A 14,726-nucleotide genomic window follows, 5' to 3' on the forward strand; every position below is an offset into this window, starting at 1 on the left:
TACCCCATAAAGATAGAAGGTACAATCCTGGAAAAGAATTTATCAATAATTCTTGGATATGTAGCATAACGTAGGCAAATAAATACCTTAAGATATCACAAATATGAAGGATACAAATAAATCATTTCAAAGGGAGTTTTAAACTTGATAACCCCAGAAGTTAGTCTATTAATAACGTATACAACAGTAGAAATATACTCACCCTAAAACTTTTAAGGAGCAACAACTTGAAATATAAGAGTGCTATCCATCTCTAAAATAGTTCTGTGCTTCTTTTCAACATTGCCATTCTACTGTGGTATTTATACATAGTGATTTGATGTATAATACCAAGACCAGATACTAATGACTGAAACTCAAAGATAAAAAACTTACTAAAATTACCTATTCCTAGATATTTTAGTAAAGTGGATATAACATTTTGACTTTAAAGAATACATCTTTTATGTTTAAAGCATATATTTGTAACTAAAGGTATAAGAAGGTCTCAATAAGTTCTAACGTTAAAGCTTCAGTATGTTTGAACCATTAAGCTTATAATTAAAGGTCATAACTATATTTTTGGAGATCATTTCTATGTTGCCAAGAGCTTTTTGAAAATCTACATCTTCAAGACCATTCTCAATTACTCTAACTAAATTCTCAATGTAATTCTTAGTCATATTAGTCAGACCAGCAAACTTAATATATAAATTATCAAATGTTTGGGAATTATATTCTTTGATATTTAGGAAAATATCATCTCCTTCTCTGATCAAAAGAGAAGTGTCACGACTCGAGGCTACCCCCTAGTCATAACATGGCGCTTAGAACCACAAGCGATCCCAAACTAACCCATGTACTAGAATACTACTTGAGCAACTGATTAATAATGTATATACAAGCTAAATTTGTTGAGTGATAACATAATCATGAGAAAATCTAAATAATTATAATACTGATAAAGTTTACAACATGATAAAACTTAAGAGCGAACTGGAATTACATATCATTACTCTGACTGACTATTTATGAATCCTCTACTATATTGACTATAGGTAGCTGGAACTTGCCTCCAACTCTAACTAATCAATACATAGGGATAATCAAAATAAAACATATGAGCTACAGTGGACCGAAGTCCCTAAAATAAAAGGACTTATCCCCTGCAAGCTGAGAGCCATGAACTGTCTGACCCTGGTGTGTGGACTACATCTGGTACCTGCATCATAAAGAAACGTAGCCACAAATACGTATATAAGGTCAGTACTTTGGAATTTATTGAGTATATGGAGACATGCACTAAATCCTAAAAAAACTTTAAAACATGGGCTAAAATTGAAACATGCATTTAAAACCTAGCTATACGTGAAAGTGGTAAGTCATAGTGAATTTATAAATCATGAGATGAAATTAATTAGGTAAGCTAGGAAAATGTTAAAATCATGAATACCGTATGAAATTCTCATGTAAAGCTAAACATGCTATAAAACTATGCTGAGAATTATTTATGAATATTAGGTTTGAAAGTTTGTGATGGAAACTGAAATAAAATCATGCATATAGGAACTGAGATGTAGACTGACATAACTCGAGGACTTGAATATACAAATATACTGATCATGAATGCATAAACATACAAAATGAAACATAAAAAGTACTAAGCTGGTCTGAATAACTAAATTACTTATACATGTGTGACTGAACGACTTAAATCCAAATAAATGGATAACTAATGTTTGTATACTGAGTAGTTGATATTTTAATACTGACTAACTGATATTAGAGTATTGAATAACTGGTAACTGACATCTAAATACTGATTAATTGATATATGAGTACTGAATAATTGAAAATTAAATATTGATTAACTAGCATTTGTACATAGTCTGAATAGATAGATTAAAATTATGGGAAGTATTATGTAACCGACATACCCCAATCTGAGCTAATCAGGGTCCAACCTATAACCCCAGTTTAAAGGGTGTCAATACCATGCCACGGGTACTAACATTGGCTGATAGAGTGGATCCACAAGGCTGAGCGGATGTCCTAAAGAACTACGGAGTCACCTTCTACTGGCAGGTGCTCCTATGAGATATCTGTCAACCCTCAACTAGAAAAAGACTCTCAAACCTATGCTGGCTATGTAGTTCTAGAACTTAGGGATTGCTACTAAACCCTCTACTAGCAGGTGAGCCTCTGATAACGTTCAACTTACACGTCAATTTAAGTGTAAGGCGGTTATCGTCAATATACTTACCCAACTTTAAAGTCGGGGTCGAATCCACGAGGCACAATTTGAGTGGCAATCAAGTAACTTCGATATAATAGATACAAGTTAAATCCAAACCAATGTTACAAGAAGGTAAAAATAGGGGAGATAGTTATCTACAATAATGTTTATTTTTGGGTTTTTCTATTATAAATTTAGGGATATGAATAATTAGAGTTTTAACAGGTAAGAAGGAATCTTGGGATTATGCATTACTAAGGGAGTGATATGTGAGTGTTAACAATCAACATAAATTTAGTAAGTCAAATATGGGTGGGTTTGGTTATAGATTTTGATATTAGTCTTTCAACAAAACACCAAACTTTCACCCATGGATCATTTTGAATACCTAATAGGTGTGTTCAATAACTGGTAACCACAGCCTCAATCTAGGCATCCCTATTTCTAGGATGATACCCATGGTATAGTTAACCTCACATTCACCCTTATATCTAAGATGGTGAAAATTTAGCAAACTACACTCACAATTGTCTATCATTGCTTTGTTCTCCACAACCCTCTTTTAAAGATGATATGGATTCCTAAACATCACCCAAAACACTTCTTTCGAAGATGGTTTCATTTTTTCTAGAGCATGAAGCTCTCACTCATCATACTCATGTCGGTATTTGGGGATTTCACCCATAAATCCTAACCAAGTTAGCATAGAAATGATAAAGCCCATAAGTATGAACTACCAAATAAAGGCTAACAATAACAACCCACACACACTATAATCCCTATTCACACATAACCCCAAGAGGGAGATCTAACTACACATAAGATAAATAAGCATAGATATACGCATTATCTCCATTGAAGTGATTTATTGAAGATTAAGTGAATTTTACTTCAAACTTGACACGCCCACAAATCAACAATGGAAGTGAGCTAATCTTCCACATAGAAAGTCTCCAATGTATTCTTCACCCAAAAGTTATATAATATTTTCTTCTCTAAAAATGAAGGCTATGAACTCAAGAGCTAAACATAAGAATTGGGGAAGATGGAATATGATCCATGATGCTAGGTTTTGAGTCTTTTTTGTCAAATGGGATCAACCACGTGCATTTCTAGTTTTGCGACTGTGGTTACGCGACTGCGGGTAACTTCTGGGATCACGGTTGAATGAATTTCACTTGACTTTTGTGATCTCGGTCAGCAGAACACGACCGCGATACGTGAGGCCTTTTGCTCCAAGTCTTCAGTTGCACTTTTCTTTCTTTTATTTAATTATTTTTAGCTCCGCTCAACATCTTTTGATCTCCTCAACTCTATGCCTACAAAGAGTAGATATTAATGCATTTTATCACCAATATGTCTCATTCATTCTTTCAAAATAAGGTAATGTGCACAAATTTTTAGTGAGAATAAGTAGTAAAATCATCACTCATCAACACCCCCCACTTAAAGCATTTGCTTGTGCTAAAGCAACACTACTTCTTACTATGAGACAACAATTCTTATGATAAAACTTTATACCTTAAAGATCATAATGACTTCAACTTTAGTTGCAACCACCAATAGCTCATTGCATAGGTCTAACCTAATTTCCACTACACCCTCATCATAAGCTGCAACATTCAAGGATACATAGGAATTTAAAGAGCTACCATGCAACAACAACCAATACTCTAGAGGTGGCTTCCTCTTGACTACATCTTAGCTATACTACATTTACCTCATTCATTGAAAGGTGATAAAATCACCCACCCCAACTTGTGTTGCATGCCAATCCTTACAAGAGAGAAAATTATACACACCAAGCCACCTAAAATGGAACAAGGAGTTTTAAGTGCAAGAACACTCTCTCTCTCACAAAAGAAATCTCGATGCAACAAGTGTCATACCATAATCTTGCCCCTATTTTTGATCGTTACTATGAAGAAAATACATGGTTAAAGATATGAAAGTACTTTCTAAGCTTAAAATGTAGGTTCGGGTAAGATAGGATATCATTTGGGAATAACATGCCTACACCCTTCCTTGAACATCTACAACACACTTTTTCAATCCTCCTTTTTGACTAAGGGTCATTCTTCTTTATTTTCATTCTTGTCTTTGCCTACTTTTAGCTTCCTTTGTTCACCACTATTCTTTCATTTATTTTTCTTGCAACTTATGTGCAATTCATTCCTTTGATGGACGCATTCATTTTCATTTATTTATTTTCACGATTTAGGATCATAAGGCATTTCACTAATAATTTTATGGCCTCACACTTTCTTCCATCAACCTTTACAGCCCCCAACTCAGGCTTTTAAACTCAAGTTATATTTTCAAGTTCAAGAAGGGTTTGGTTTAAAAGAGATATAAAAAAATGTATCACGGGTTGTAATAAGTTTGCCAATGTAAGGTCCAAAGGCTCAAAGTGGGTACTAGGGATTATAATTATGCATGGGTAGGTTTTTTAGGCTAGACTGGGTTCCAAAATTACAATGGTGGCCTAAGATAATTTCTCCAACTATATACAATAACCATTAGTTTTGAAAGACTTACGGGGCAAGTTTTTGATAACACAAGTGTACAAGAGATGAATACCAAAATCTCACCATACATGACATGCAAAATTTGTCAAGGAGGATCAAATATCCCTCCCACGAAAGACAAAATTTATGAAGCCACAAAAAGAGAAAAAGTTTTGTTACAACATTGCTCACGTCCATGCCCTTGATTTTTAAAATTTTTTGGATGAAGGGGGTTGTTTATTTTGCATTAGCCTCTCTCACAATTTTATAAACTAGTGCTATAACCAAAGCCTTAGTCTCATATTTAGGCTCAAAATGGGAAAACTACCCATATGGCTATTCAGACTTCACAAATGTGTACAAAGTAATACCAATTTTACAACATACAATGCCACAGGTACTCAGACTTTCCCTATATATATGCATCAAAACCCAAACATGATGCTTTACCCTTAAAAATGTTGTCACTCAATCTATCATAGCACAAAGCTAGTCGTGTATTATAAAAATTAAAATAAAAGTAAAAGAAAAACTAAAATCCACATGATAATCCATAAAAAATGGGCACCATCAGAGTACCCAAAGATGTAGCATCTCAAAAACAAATAAAAAATAGTATCCAGAGTATCATCCCAAAACAACATAAAAAGAAATATCCAGTAGTGCATCACCAAAATAATACAGATCTAGGGGCACCCCCAACTAAAAGGAATGCAGTGTCCTCATTACATGTGTAAGAAAGCAAGAGTAAAAGGGCCTCCTTGTATCTGCATCAAGCGCTATCTTCTCCTACTGACTTGGCATCACCACTACCAATATCATCAGCTAACTAATTTACAGGGGGCTCATCCTCACTATCTATCCTTGGTGAATGTAGTCGATGGTTGGGTTTGAGTACCTTGAATATGCCTTTCACCCTATTCCACATTTTTCTAAAAATTAGTCTCTATTTTTCTCTCTCTTTACCATATACCATATCAATCCTTGAGGTCCTTGTGACAGACAGCTAAGGCTGAACAGGCTCACTCTAGACTGGATTTTGTGGCCCCCTACTTTTGCTGCTCCTCTACATACTTCTCATAATCTGACTGTGATATATATGAATGATGAAAAGTGGAGGGCTCTCCTGGTCCCTATGGTAGTGTGGATAATAGTTCTCTCACCACCTGTATCTGAACATAGATGTCATCAAAAGTAGTGGCTAATGAGGGTCTGCAAGAGTTTGTGTCCTCTTGGACTAATTTTTCCATTTCCATCTTTCTCTTCTTACTCTAACCTAGGTCACCCTCACCTATGAATTTGAGTGGGTAGTTGAGGAAGCCTGGATACACCCAAGTATCTAGAGCATACTCTTTCACTTCTGCCTTCTTTTAAAGCTCAGTGATAAGGGAAGGGAAAAAATATGTAACTCCATGATTTTGGAAATACATTCACTCCAAAAGAACAATCTCGCCCATATTAACAGGGATGGCATATAGGATGCTAGCCACCATCCGAGCTCGCCAATCGGTGACAATGATCATATTGGTGCATGGTGATACTCGGCTGCCTATGATGTTTATCCAAAGCCTGGCTTCTGCTGTGAAGTCCTTCATCAAAATATCTCTTGTAGTGATGGACCAGGGAACTATTTTTCCATGATATAAAATATTTGCCAGCCAGGTCCCTAGCTCACATGCTCTTACTTGGAACTGTCCCATGTTAAAATTTAGGATCCATACACCACATTAATCTTCTCCGCTCTGAAGTTTACTTGCTTATCCCAAATTATCATCTCTAGGTTTGTGAGAGAAACTATGTTAGTTTTGGTATAACTCACATACCCACTTTTCATTAGCATAGTAGGGTTCTGGGGCAAAGCACATCCACCTAGTCGTAGTGAGTCTGGCATGGAAATATGGGATCTTTCCTCCACCTTGTCTAATTTTATACCCCTGTTAGGGAGTAGCTTTTTCCTATGGAAATCCTAATAGTAGAGGTGTAGGCATTATGTGGCCATGAATCTGATGTCATCGAAATCTCCCATCCTTGCGGTTGAGAACCTGTAAGTCATGTAACTTAGATCAACATTAGTATTATTGTACCAAAAACATGCTGAATCAAAAAAATAAATGCATACAAAAGTGTTATAGAAGGTTTTGGGGGTAGAAATAAATGTCCAAAAAAATTTTTCTCCTGCAGACACTACCCTCAATTATGTCGATTGCGGAATCATGATGTATAACCTAAGGAAATACATGGAATAATCTAAAATTCACTAGTCATTAAGATTGTACCATGAGTTATGAGAATTGAGTATACTGTATAGCGTGAGTATATGAGCCATGAGCTGTATGACCTTAGTTTGGAGTTCATAAATTCATGGATTACGATTCATACTGCTGAGTGAAATAGAACTCCTAATACTAGGAACTAGAAGCGTACATAATTCTATGAAAAGTGCATGAATTTGAGCTATGATCATGGAGCTAATATGTAACGCATAAGTAGATACTGTGATGACTGAAGTACAAAATTTGCACTAAGGTAAGAATGGGTTGGGTATCTTTCTCCACTACTAATGTTCTACAATACTCTAGCATCACTACTAAAATTTAAGAGCCTAACTTAGTTCCTTGTTATATCATCTCTCCCTTAACTTTAATCCATAATTCCAAGTCTATGGACCCCTTTAATAAACTCTAAACTAAACTGCAACCAATTTACTCTAGAGCCCAATATATAACAATACACATAGCTTATAAACTCACCCTGAAAGATTACATCTGAAAGTACACAGCCCACTGCTAATACTTCCTTATGAGATATAACTCTTAGCTTTGTATAGCCCATAACTTAAATGGGAATAACATCATATACTATTTTACTAGCGTCATTCGTACTTAGCAACTGATACTGTCTAAGCATACACATTAAAATATAGAATAATACAGTCCCATATCGCCTTTGGTACACCTCAAGATCATATCCACATCATTATACTTAATTTTAAATCAATAAACTTATATTCTTATTTACACTGCTTAAAGCCTGCTGACCCACCTTTCATACAACTAGCCCCATGGATACATAATCTGCTATATCCAGATAAACACTATCCCCACTTTACTACTATTAAAACTTCTAATCTATGCTTCTAACTCTAGTTCATATGTTATCATAGGATTTTGAGAAGAGATCCAAAAGCATATTTCACTTTGGCTTAGTACATGATTTTCATGAATAGGAATGAAATCCTTCAAACTTTAGAACTTAGAAGCACTGATAGGATACTTTCAAGCATGTGTGCAATCCCATAACTGTCTGTGGGGACTATTTGAGAAAACTATATTTATATGGATATAAGCTTGGCTATTTTTGTTGCCTCAATAATAAGGAAGAGTTGGCACAAATGGATTAATGTATGAATCTTTATAAGTACCTTAGAGAACACTTCTACTGCATGATCTGAGGCATAAAAGAAAGAAAATATTTTTTAAATACCTGGTAGCCTGTCAAAGAAAAGTACAAACATCTTTGTACTATTTCACAAGACTCTACTCGACATGACTTAATAGACACCATAGGAAACCTGAACTTTGTGTTCTGATGCCAAGTTTGTCATGACCCGAAACTATCCATGTACTGGCATCCTACTTGAGCAACTAATTAATAATGTATATACAAGCTAAATTTGCTTGGTGGTAACATAATCATGAGAAAATCAGAATAATTATAATATTGATAAAGTTTAAACACGATAAAACTTAAGAGAGAACTACAATTATGTATCTTGACTCTGATTGATTATCTATGAAGCCTATACTATATTGACTATAAGTAGCTGGGACATGCCTCAAACTACCACTAATCAATTTGTAAGGATAATCAAAATACAACATATGAACTACAATGGACTGGAGCACCAAAATTAGAGGACTTATCACCTACTGGCTGAGAGCTACGAACTATTTGACCCTAGTGTATTGGCTACATCTAGTACTTACATCACAAAGAAATATAGCCACAAATACATATATGTGGTCAGTACTTTGGAATGTGCAGAGTATATAGAGACATGCACTAAATCATGAAAATATTTTTAATATTCATTAAAACTAAGGATAAAAGTTATTCACTGAAATATGCATTTAAAACCTGGCTATAAGTGAAAACTGTAAGTCATTGCAAGATTTATAAGTCATGAGCTGAAATAATTATGTAATCTGGGAAAATGTTAGAAACATGAATACTGTATGAAATTCTTATGTAAAGATAAACATGTTGTAAAACTGTATTAAGGATTATGTATGAGTACTGGGTATGAAAGGATGTTATGGAAACTGACATGAAATCATGCATTAGGAACTAAAATATTAACCAACATAACTTTAGGATCCAAATATACAAATATACTAAGCATGAATACATGTCCAATATCAATCAAAACCACGGGCATACATTCATATATATATATGTAAGATGTTGGGATACGATAAAGGGTCATGAACATAATATTTTAAAATATTAACATGAACTGTGTAGCTCTATCCATCCTAACAGCACCCATGATCTATATGGGTTCAACTCTCCCTATTGAAAGGGACCCTACACATGTTAGCCACACGAATAAAAGAAATCCATAGAAGGGACAGAGACACCAACGCTCCAATAATCCCAAAATATATAATGTATAAACTACGCATGCAGTCATAAAGACCCCCATGATGGCAAAAGTGGTTTCCAATATTGGTCCCTTGGGACCTCAACCTTTAAGAAGAGCAACACAACCCCCTTTAAGATCTCATTAAAATATTTGCACAAAATCCCAACCATTAACCCAAGAGTCATTTATTAAGGCATTTACCATTTGGTATTGTCATACCAATTTTGCTTGCAAGCTAAATTCAATTATGCCATTCCAAACCAATTACCCAATTTGACTCCCAAGGTTCTGTTAAGAACACCAAAACCATGGCCACCAAGGCCTTTTAAATCCATTTTATCCATTTAACCTTTATATGTAATGCAATATTTTGAAAAACAAGTTAAATCATGCATATGTCGATGTTCCAAAACCAAATTACAAAATGGGTTGAGGTTAATGCTAATTCCAAATAAAAATCCATCAATTTGGGGAAACCCACATCTCCCATTCAAACCGTTTTAACCACTCGACCATTTATCCCTAAAAATTATTAATTAAAGCATACTAAAACATTTATACCATGGGAAACATAATTCAAGTAATAATCATCAAGAATCCTCAACATAATTTTAAACACAACCATTGAAACCACATGAATAAGGCTTAACATATGCCATGATATACAATTGAAGTTTAGGGAGGAGAAACATTCCTAAAAGACACAAGAATAGGAAGAGAATCCAAATTTGAGATTATGAAGATTCAATTCCTAGAAACCCTAGTTTTCTCTCGCTTTTGGGATTTTAAGATGATGAGAGTAGTGTTTAATTTGATTAATTCATGTTAATAGAGTCCCTTAGCTATTTTAAGGCCATGGGTAAAGTGTTAAGAAAGGAAAATATAAAATTACCCTTAAATAAAGCATGCAGGAGAAATAGCTCCCAGTCGTTATGGGTTGGTTAATGACTCATGGTGACTAGTCATGAGTCATTGCCTGGACTCATGGCTTGAGTAGAAACTTTGGGCCATCAAACTATTTTGGTCATGAGTCCCGCACCGTGACTCGTGACCTTACCTAACAACTCATGAGGACTAAGTCGTGATTAAGATAGTAACCTGGGCATACTTTACTGGTGAGACTATGAGTCTCACCCTACAACTCATGATGAGTGGTAACGACTCATCACTTGAGGTATAGTCTGGGCAGTGTCTTTAACACTAAAACATTTTAGAGTCTAAGACCTAGGGTATTACAACCTGGAAAGTCCGAAGGATGATTATATTAATGTGCCTATGTGTACATCTATTATTTCGAGTTTGACTAGCCCTATGTATTGCAATTATATACCCGATAAGGCTGAAGGGTGATTATCATATGATGGTTATGATGGTGGTGGTTATTATTGTGATGGTTATGATGATTATAGTATGATATTTGGATTAGTTATGACAATGTGGATTCTGTTGTGTTCATCATTGTATGTGCATTGCCTATTACCAGTATGCACCTATATCTATCAGCCTATTTGGTGGGGTGCATAGGTGTGGGTGATGACTAAGTCTTGTGGTGTGTTGTTTGTTGATCGAACATTATGATCTGGGGGAGGTGGGGATACGTGAAAGGCTCATCTAGGTATTAGTTTTTTCGAACTAGTAAGTTACTTGCATTATCATTGATACATTATTATTAATGTTATGATCATTGTTATGGCTACTTTGTTAAAGATTGGTTAATGATTTGATATCGAGATTCAAGGTATGATTCTATCTTTGTATCTTATGATTTTTGTATTATGCATGATTAGTTCTTGTTGAGGTATCAAAGATACTAGTTAGATGATTTAGGTTGTACTTTGAGTTGACCCTTTTTACACACACACACACACATATATATATATATGGTATAACCGTATATCCTTTTCTTCCTTCATTTATTCAGATTGGCCTTGTATACTTACACACACACATATATATAACTTTCCACCGCTCTTTATTCATATATTGGTTGGTGATATATGGTATAATGTTGAGATTCCTATGTATGGCTGGAATAGGATAGATCATCCTTGATACTTTCTTAGCCTTATTAGGTTTGTCTCTTGGACATGAATATGATAGTTTATCCTTAATATCTCATTGGCTTGCTTTTATGGTTGTTGGACATTTGTGTGTATTTTTCAATTCAGTTTATATGTTATATATATATCGACATTATCTTTGGAGCTTATTTGGCAGTTGCCTACTCATCACCACATTTTTGGTACTCATACTACACTTTTACAGCTTGTAAATCATAATACGGGTTATCGTCGTTGATGTGTGCGTCGTGCAGAGAAGCCATAATTCAGATACATGGAGTGAGATCCTAACGTTCAGAGTATTACTTTCATCCCTCGTGTGTACTAGACTAGTCTCTATGTTGTATTCGGAGACAAGTTGTAAGAGTGTAATTCCCTAGGTAGTTCATTTTTATACTCTTAATATATTAGAAGCTCTTATACAGATACCACTAGGTTTTTGGAGAATATTATGTATTTGACATTTTATTACCTCTATTCTGCATTCTTTCTTTTATCTACCTGAGTAGTCCATTACTAGTTGTTTCATACTATTGGTTTGGCTTGCCTTCTGGCAGGTTATAGTAGGCGCCATCACGACTTAAGAAATTAGGTCGTGACAGATCAAGAAATGTTGACCAAAGTCAACTATTGACTCTTAAAGCCTCAAAATAACCTCAAACTCTTCCAAAACCTTCATGAAGGCCTTAGGAGCGATTCCAACCATCCCCACACCTTAAAATCAACATTTAACAATTACGGGGAAGGGTAGAATATTTAAAACATGGAAAATTTTGAAGTTTAATGTGAGGGTCATTTCATATCAACCACAAAAACTCATGGTCGACCTCAAACATACAATAAAGCAAATGCCCAAAATCAGTATAGGACAGGAATACCCATGAGAAAATATCAAGCAAGCACTCCAAGGCGAAGTCACAACAATAGAATTATCGGTCTCACCATAGAATTGTAAATTCATTACATAAGGACTTATCAAGTCACAACACAAGCCTTTAAGGCCTAATCATCAATGATGTCAAATTTCTATGTTTATGAGTTTCCTATATACCAAAAACATGAGTCAAACACAACATAAGGCATGAATTCACTCGGCTAAACTAAACCTGACTGAGACACCACAAGACACTAGCTACAACTATAAGACCAAAAATTCATCCTCACACTCAACAAAACCCAAGGAATCCATAAATCACACATATCTATCCACCAAAACACTGAATAAACCTCCTAAGGTTGATACTATCACTCTTAAGTCAAACAACACCAAAACCCTAGGCTAGAAACTGATATCAAATCTTCATAAAACCTTAAAAGTCACATGCCACACACTAGGTCACCACTCGATAGCTGAAATCTATAACTTAATCCTTTTAAGGCATCTAGAGGTCACCATAACATTCTAAAAACTATATCTTCTAAATGATACAAAAATAAAGATAATCATTGTTAACCATCAATCAACTTGAAGTCCATGTTAACTTGGTATAATAAAGATTCTTTCTGACCCCAAAAATATATACAATCGTCATAACAAGAAACAATCAAATCATAGGAGAGGTGCAATAGTCACTATACCTCACTGGTAGGCGACCAAATCATGGATCAAACTCTATAAATTACTGCTAAACTTTGTATAAGCTACTGATACACCATACTATCAAGACTAAAAATTCTCAATCCAAACCCGTAGCTAAACTCAAAATATATCAAAACTCTTTTTGAACAATTTCCTTAAGTTTCCTTATCTTAATTTTCCATTCAGTATTTCTTCAACACAAGAACTATGGAATAGGAACAAATATCTAATAAAAACTTATGAGAAAAAATATCCAATTAGGACAGTTAGCTATATAAGTAACATTTGTTGTGAGTGAGTTTTTCCTTACTATTTGAAACTCTTTTCAAAGAAAAGAATGAATACATCAAAAGTTGAATCCTTCAAATCTATCTTAGGAGTGCCTAAATACAATCAAATCACATCATGCAACAAAGGACAATAACTAAGGAAGTAGTCAATGTGCAAGGCATTAAAGCCTAAAAATCTTCCCTTATCAAACTAAAATTTTCCTTAGGCAATCCTTCCAACTTGGTTGTACCAAGTCCGACCCACTACAAGGTATTCTTGTATAATCAATCAAGCACCACTCGTTATCCCACAAATTTGATATTATCAATACGATTTTAAACCAAATCCCAAATACATCAAGGGAACCATCATAAAAGGACTAAATTATGCACACAAATTGTCAATAACACTCGTAGGCAATTCTACACAACTCTTCTAGGTGTAATTTTCTTTACTCAACACTCGCCATTCTAATAATCAAAATGCTTTTTGAACTATAATAGACCCACGACTCTTTAGAGAACCTCTAGATCATCTTCTATAATCTAAATATGCCAAAACCCATCATCGATCCACCATTAGTCTACAACATAACCAATAAAGAGATCATACCCAAATACACCAAAATTCACCCAACTCAAGAAATTAAGAATAATACTTTTATGTACTCTAAGTGAGTCACAACATAAGATAGATATACCTAATCTAATCCTAATAAATCATCAATGGGCCAATAATATCAACAAACCCAATAAAGCTCAGCTACCAGGTAGGACCTGTGGGAGGTCACAACCCATATACTACAACTCATATCTCAATCTCAATCGCAAATCTCCTCTCTGACTTATGTTCCTAGAGAGGATTTTTAGAAAAGTGTCACATTATCTATTATAAATGGTTATTCCTAGTGATACTAATGTGTCATAAATATACATGCATGATATGAGGATGTAATGCTCACAATCAATTGGTGTGAAGATCAAAATCCATTCAATGCATATATAAATGATGACAGAATCAACTCAATGTATCAATAATTCATATTGTTAGTTTCACTTGGCACCATTAGATTAAACAGTCCCGTAGTTACCAATAATATCATTTGCATTCCCTCATTTGGGAATTACTATAATAATAATATAATTAACGGTTAAAATAAGGCCTTTAATGTTTATTCAAGCCCCTACTCAGGTAGTACAATGATAGATAAGGCAATTCAAGGTAGATATAAGGCTTGTGATAAAAACTCAAGACTCTACTTAGGAAAAATAATAATAAATAAGGAATTTAATGCACAAACATAACCAATAACATCATGTTATTCCATCACTTGGGAATCAAAATAATGTATCCTCTCAAATCAACAAAACTATTGTAATACCCCGATCATTTCTTAAGCCTAAATCCATTTTTGAGTGGATTTATATGACTTCCAATGCGATTTATGTTT

The 14,726-nt window shown here is 34.5% G+C and overlaps 1 protein-coding gene across 1 annotated transcript in view; it reads right to left on the reverse strand.

Annotated features, from left to right (window-relative positions):
- Positions 1 to 1,138: 1,138 nt before the first annotated feature.
- Positions 1,139 to 14,726, reverse strand: part of LOC124899496 — a 28,590-nt gene continuing 15,002 nt past the window's right edge. The window contains exon 3 of the mRNA XM_047414393.1: positions 1,139 to 1,201. Within this exon, the coding sequence (XP_047270349.1) occupies positions 1,139 to 1,201 (63 nt within the window). The remainder of the gene's footprint in view (positions 1,202 to 14,726) is intronic.

The sequence above is a fragment of the Capsicum annuum genome, chromosome 6 (genome assembly GCF_002878395.1).
Source record: "Capsicum annuum cultivar UCD-10X-F1 chromosome 6, UCD10Xv1.1, whole genome shotgun sequence".
NCBI classification, from domain to species: Eukaryota; Viridiplantae; Streptophyta; class Magnoliopsida; order Solanales; family Solanaceae; genus Capsicum; species Capsicum annuum.